The 6,000-nt window shown below is 47.8% G+C and overlaps 1 protein-coding gene across 2 annotated transcripts in view; it reads left to right on the top strand.

Moving 5' to 3' along the window:
* Positions 1-850: 850 nt before the first annotated feature.
* Positions 851-6,000, top strand: part of FBN2 (fibrillin 2) — a 191,639-nt gene continuing 186,489 nt past the window's right edge. For both annotated transcript variants that reach the window (XM_083819186.1, XM_083819185.1), the window contains exons 1-2: positions 851-1,206; positions 1,913-1,995. In XM_083819186.1, coding sequence (XP_083675312.1) covers positions 989-1,206; positions 1,913-1,995 — 301 coding nt within the window. In that variant the 5' untranslated portion in view covers positions 851-988. The remainder of the gene's footprint in view (positions 1,207-1,912; positions 1,996-6,000) is intronic.

Here is a 6,000-nt window from a genome sequence, read left to right as displayed (position 1 = left end):
AGCCCCTGGAGTTCCCCAGGGAGCCGTGAAGCTCCCACCGGGCTCCAGCTCCCCGGGAGCCCCGCGGAGCACCAGCCTCCACCCGCGGCCTCCACCGGGCCGGGCCGTGCCCTTCCGCCTGGGGCCTGGGCCTCGCCTCGGCGAGGCTCCCGTCGGGGGACGTTGCGGCGGGGCCGGCCGTACCTGCACCGCTCCCCCTGACCGGGCTCCGCGGGCCTCCCTGCGGCCTCCCCCCTTCCCCTCCCCCGCCGCCCCCTCCACCCGGCCCCCGCCGCAGCCCCACGTGTGGGGCGGCCCCACTCCCCGCGTCCCGCTCTCCTCCGCCCGGCCCGGCTCGGATCGGCCCGGCCCGGGCCCCCCCGCACCCCGTCGGCCGCGAGGCGCCGTCCCGCCCCTGTCCCCGTCCCTGCCGCGGGGACCCCCGGCCCGCCGCCGCGCTCCTTTCTCCGGGCTGCACTCGGCGTTAATTAGTAGTGGTGACGGTATCGGTGTGTGGGGGGGTTCAGCCCGGTCCCGTTGGATTTCCCCTCTCGGAGGGGGGCGGTGGAAGGAAATCCCAACCGGCTCTGCTTTTTCTTTTTTTTTTTTTTTTAAAACTTTTTATCCCCCCCCCCCCCCACCTCCATTCCCGCCCCCCCCCTCCACCCCTCCCCCGGAGAGAGAGGAGGGGGGGATGCAACGTGGACCCCGCCGCCGGTATCACCGCGTCCCGCTGAAGGCGGCAGGGCAGCCTGGGGGGGAGGAGGAGGAGGAGGAGAAGGAGGAGGAGGTGGAGGAGGAGGAGGAGGAGGAGGAGGAGGTGGAGGAGGAGGAGGAGGTGGAGGAGGAGGAGGAGGAGGAGGAGGAGGAGGAGGAGGAGGAGGAGGAGGAGGAGAGAAGGAGCCGCAGCGGCTGAAGCCTCCCCGCGACGAGAAGCGGTGCCCGCTGCGGGACCGGCGCGCCTCTCCCCCGTCTCTCGCCGCTCTTCCTCCGGGGCAGCATCCGCAGCATGGGCCGGCGGCGGTGGCTGTGCGTGCAGCCCTGCTTCCTATGGCTCGGCTGCCTGGCCCTCTGCGCGCAGGGAGCCGCCGGGCAACAAAAGCCGCCGCCGCGGGTCCGCCCTGCGGGAGGAGCGGGCGGCAGCTTCCCCGCCGCCGCGCACCGGGAGGAAGGGGCCGGCAGCGCCGGACGGGTCCGCCGGCGAGGACAGCAGGACGTGCTCCGCGGGTAGGCACGGCACGGCTCGGCTCTGCACGGCACGGCTCGGGAGGGAGCCGCTGCCCCGCGCAGCCCCGCGCCCGTCCCCGGTAGCGGGAGCCCCGCGCTCCGCTCGCGCTGCGGGTTGCAGCAGCGGGGCAGCTCGCCCGTGGCTTTGTTTTGTGCTGAGCGGGTTTCTGCTCCGGGAAACTGTACAAAAAGTCTTTTTTTTTTTTTTTTCTTTCTTTCTTTCTCTTGGCGTTTTGGGGGAGTTCTTGTTACCTTGGTTTAGTCCATAAATCTTTACGAGCACTCATCCCCCTTGTCCTGTGTCAAACGCAGCACAAAGCCAACTTTTATAGCCGGACTTGTGACACCGCGCGTGAGCGTGGAGCCAAGCTCATCTCCGGCGGCTCCTCCGTGGTTCCCCCAGGGATGAATGTGGCCTGCTCTTGCCTTATCCTGCCTCTCCTTTTCACGCTAACTAGTCACACTGACCATTTCACTAATGTGAAATAAAATGGCTTGGAACTCCTTGTAGCAGAAGAAAGTTGTATTCCTTTTAGGGAGGATTTTTTTTTCTTTTAGACATCTTCTCCACACTTTTTTTTATGTGTTTCGTGGTTATATTTGTATTGGTAGATTTACATTTCTTCCCCTCTGAGAACATAAAACTTTGGGTTCTGCTTGTACAGATTTATATTTTTATATATGCCTGTATTTGTCTGTGTTGCAGGCCAAATGTGTGTGGCTCTAGATTCCATTCGTACTGTTGCCCTGGATGGAAAACGCTCCCTGGAGGAAATCAGTGTATTGTTCGTAAGTGTCTGACTTTAAGTTTCTACTGCCCTAAGGGTAATAAGAAGAATAAGTGTTTTTCTGTGAGTTACTGATCCATTTAGTATGAGAAAAGAGAATTCTTTCTGTAATTAATTTGGCCAGTTCTGTCTTTTACCTTATGTGTGACTTTTTTTTCCTTAAAGAAAAACAAAAAAAGAAAAAAAATAGTTACGGATTTACAGGTCTATATTTCCTGTAATTGAAAGATTGGTGAATTGTTGTGTTTTCTTCGGTGTTGTTGTCAGAGGCACGTTTCCACCAATTTTATTTTATTTTTAAAACAACAAGACAGTGAAGGAAAAATAATAATAATAAAAAAATCTTCCAGAAATCAAATAATCCACTGTAATAACAGAAAAAAAAAAAAAAAGCTGAAAAGGTCTTGATATAAAGCAAATGAGATCTGAAGTTTTCTGGAACTTTTGTGGTAGGCTTGGAATTACAGTCCAATGGAAAACTTTTTTACCTCTGGAGTGCTTATTCTCCTGCCTATCATTTTTAGTTGTATTTTTGTAGGTATAAAGCATGTAGACTGTGATTATTGCTGGGTCATAATAGACATTGTGCTGACAGATGTGGCTGTTGACATGGCTTGGCAAAAAAAAAAAAAAAAATCTGCAGAATACTCTGTGTAGGAAACGTCTAGCTAGAAAGGAAATACAGTATTAAGTTTCTATCTTTTAGATAACACTGATATTAGACACTCGTGTTTTTTTTTTTTTTTTTTTTTTTTTAAATGAGGGGCTGTTCCCATTGATCCTAAGCAGTTATCATCCCTTTTCCTAATAAGTATGCTCAGCTTCAGAACTCAGCTTAAAGAATGTGCTGCCCTTTGCATAAGCAATGCAAGTCTTTGTAATATTCAGTCTAATGAACTGCAGACATTGAGGACTAAACTGGAGAAGAAGAGGGAGGTAAACCAACAACTGTGAAACTTAAAGGTGACTTTTGGGCTGCTGCCTGATGACGCAGGACTTGTTCACATCTGTTCATTTTGCATGAGTAAATTGGCCTTGCTAATGTTTCTTATAAGTCTGCCACGGATTGCTGATTTTCATCTCAGGTTGACCATAGCATTTCCAAGCAAAGACTAGCTGCATCATTCAGAGCAAGGAAGATGATGGTGGCAATACCACTGTGGAATAAAAGGAGCTCCTCAGAACGTTCAGTCCATATTTATTATCTCTTATCAAGTCTCAGTATTTACTTACTTAAATGTGAAACTGAGTTTTTAAAGTGGATTTAGGCTGCCCAATACACTATTGACCTGCAATAGCGTTTTCAAAGTCAGCTGGGTATCCATCTCGGTTGCAGTCAGGGAGAGACAATGATTTAGGTGCTTTCAGGAATCTTAATAACTTACTCTTAAATTGCGATTCTCAGTGACTCCTAAAAAGACCTCAGTCTCAGGTGTTTTCACATAATAACCACTGACTTACAACAATTTCTATGCACAAAAGTCACCCTTTAGCTCATGTTTAACTTACTGGAGTTTAATTGCAGCTCTCTAACATGTTTGAAGAGTGAATGATTTTGCCAGACCAGCTGTCGGACTGGCAGTAATGCTTTCCAAGTTGTATTTTTGGTGAAAGTTTAAGAGCACAGATTTTTACACTTACACGTTTGTTGAGACAATGGATCCTCTAACTAGATCTGTTTAGCTAGAGAAAGCCTTCTGCACAGGATGATGGAGGGGACAGTAAACTTCTTAGTGGAGATGAGCTGATTAAAATCACCGGCTACAACGTACACTAATTATAAAGTATTGTTTCACAAAGTGAGAGCTGTGGACTAGTGGTAGGTCAACAGGAAACTATTCTGACTTTATTCTGTTTTCAGTTGATAATGTGATAGCAATTATTTGTGGTTGGTGAAATATTATGATTAAACATGATCTTTTATCTAAAGAAAAAAAAAGGTCTGGTTGATTTAGCTTTCTCTTTAAACAAGCTGTACAGATGAAAGCGTGTTTGGAAAATGCTTTCAGCTATAGGGCTTTAAGCTGATAAAAATTGTTCGTCTAACAGATAATAAACTAAGAAAGTGGTTTAATGTAGACATGAGGAGATTGGGCTATCTTGTGTAAAGATGGACTGAACAACACTATTCTCTGTGTCTGTCAAGTGCTTTAATTCAGATTTCTCTTTCTCACTTTCAAGTCTCCTAATAGAAAAAGCATTTCATATCAGTCAGTGGTATGCCTCTAATTCCAACTATCAAAGCCTCATAAACTCTCACATCTGCTGCCTTCACAGCCAGGGCATAGTGGTAGAGAAGGTGTTGATGATCCACATAATGTTGATAATCCACATTGCATCTTCTTGATGCCCAGAAGAACAATGTCAAACGACCACAAATGTGACTTTGTCTACTCCTCTCGGAAACAAAATGTGGCATTTAACCAATTATGTCAAGGAGGACTGAGGTGTACAAAGTCTTGTCTGGTTTGAACATGAACGTCGGTACTGAGCTTTGTATTTGGTGGAGAAAAGGTAATAGCATGTACATTTTGAAGGGAGCATATTTGAACACCTTTAATGGGGCAAGAAAAGAGATTGTTTCATTATAAGAGATGTTTTTCATCTATGTATGTTTTCCTGAATTGGAAGTGGAGCACAAGTGTTCTGGGAAAAGTCTTATTTCTCCTTTCTTTTTTTTTTTTTTTTAATATGTATGGGCAGGTATATTTTTTTGTCTTTTTTTTTTTTTTTTTTTTTTTGATGTGTAGGAATGGGTTTTGTCCCATTATTTGGCAGATATCCTTGCCAGATTATCTGCATGAGGAATATGAGGAAAGTGTTCCTCTTGAAGTCCTTCAGTGGAGATGTGCTTCTCATTATCTGATTCTCTCAAAAAGCCTAGAAACAGTTACAAAGGAACTGTGATACTTGCTTTTTTATTTTATATACACATATATATATATATTTGTTTACAAGCTGTGTCCTACAAGATGAATGCTTCTAAGGTCCTTTTGTTCTATACTAGCTCTTAATGTCTCAGGCTCTGTTATGGTACATTTGCTGATCCAACACATTATTTAGATGAATTCATTTGGATCTCAGAATCAGAATCACAGAATCATCTAGGTTGGAAGAGACCTCCAAGATCATCTAGTCCAACCTCTGACATAACACTAACAAGTCCTCCACTAAATCATATCAATAAGCTTTACAACTAAACATCTTTTAAAGACCTCCAGGGATGGTGACACAACCACTTCCCTGGGCAGCCTATTACAACGCCTAACAACCCTTTCAGTAAAGAAGTTCCTCCTAATATCCAACCTAACCCTCCCCTGGCGCAACTTTAGCCCATTCCCCCTCGTCCTGTCACCAGGCACGTGGGAGAATAGACCAACCCCCACCTTTCTACAGCCTCCTTTAAGGTACCTGTAGGGTGTGATAAGGTCGCCCCTGAGCCTCCTCTTCTCCAGGCTGAACAATCCCAGCTCCCTCAGCTGCTCCTCATAAGACCTGTTCTCCAGACCCCTCACCAGCTTCGTTGCCCTTCTCTGGACTCTCTCAAGCACCTCGATGTCCTTCTTGTAGCGAGGGGCCCAAAACTGAACACAGTACTCGAGGTGCGGCTTCACCAGAGCCGAGTACAGGGGGACAATCACTTCCCTAGCCCTCCTGGCCACACTGTTTCTTATACAAGCCAGGATGCTGTTGGCCTTCTTGGCCACCTGAGCACACTGCTGGCTCATATTCAGCCGACTATCAACCAGTACTCCCAGGTCCTTCTCTGCCAGGCAGCTTTCTAACCACTCAACTCCCAGCCTGTAGCACTGCTTGGGGTTGTTACGCCCCAGGTGCAGGACCCAGCACTTGGCCTTGTTGAACTTCATACAGTTGGCCTCAGCCCATCGGTCCAGCCTATCCAGATCCTCCTGCAGAGCCTTCCTACCCTCAAGCAGATCGACACATGCGCCTAACTTGGTGTTGTCTGCAAACTTATTGAAAGTGCACTCAATCCCCTCATCCA

The sequence above is a fragment of the Anser anser genome, assembly GCF_964211835.1.
Source record: "Anser anser genome assembly, chromosome: Z".
In the NCBI taxonomy this organism is placed as follows: Eukaryota; Metazoa; Chordata; class Aves; order Anseriformes; family Anatidae; genus Anser; species Anser anser.
The sequence above is the reverse complement of the archived record's forward strand: the minus strand, read 5'-3'. Positions and strand labels throughout refer to the sequence as shown.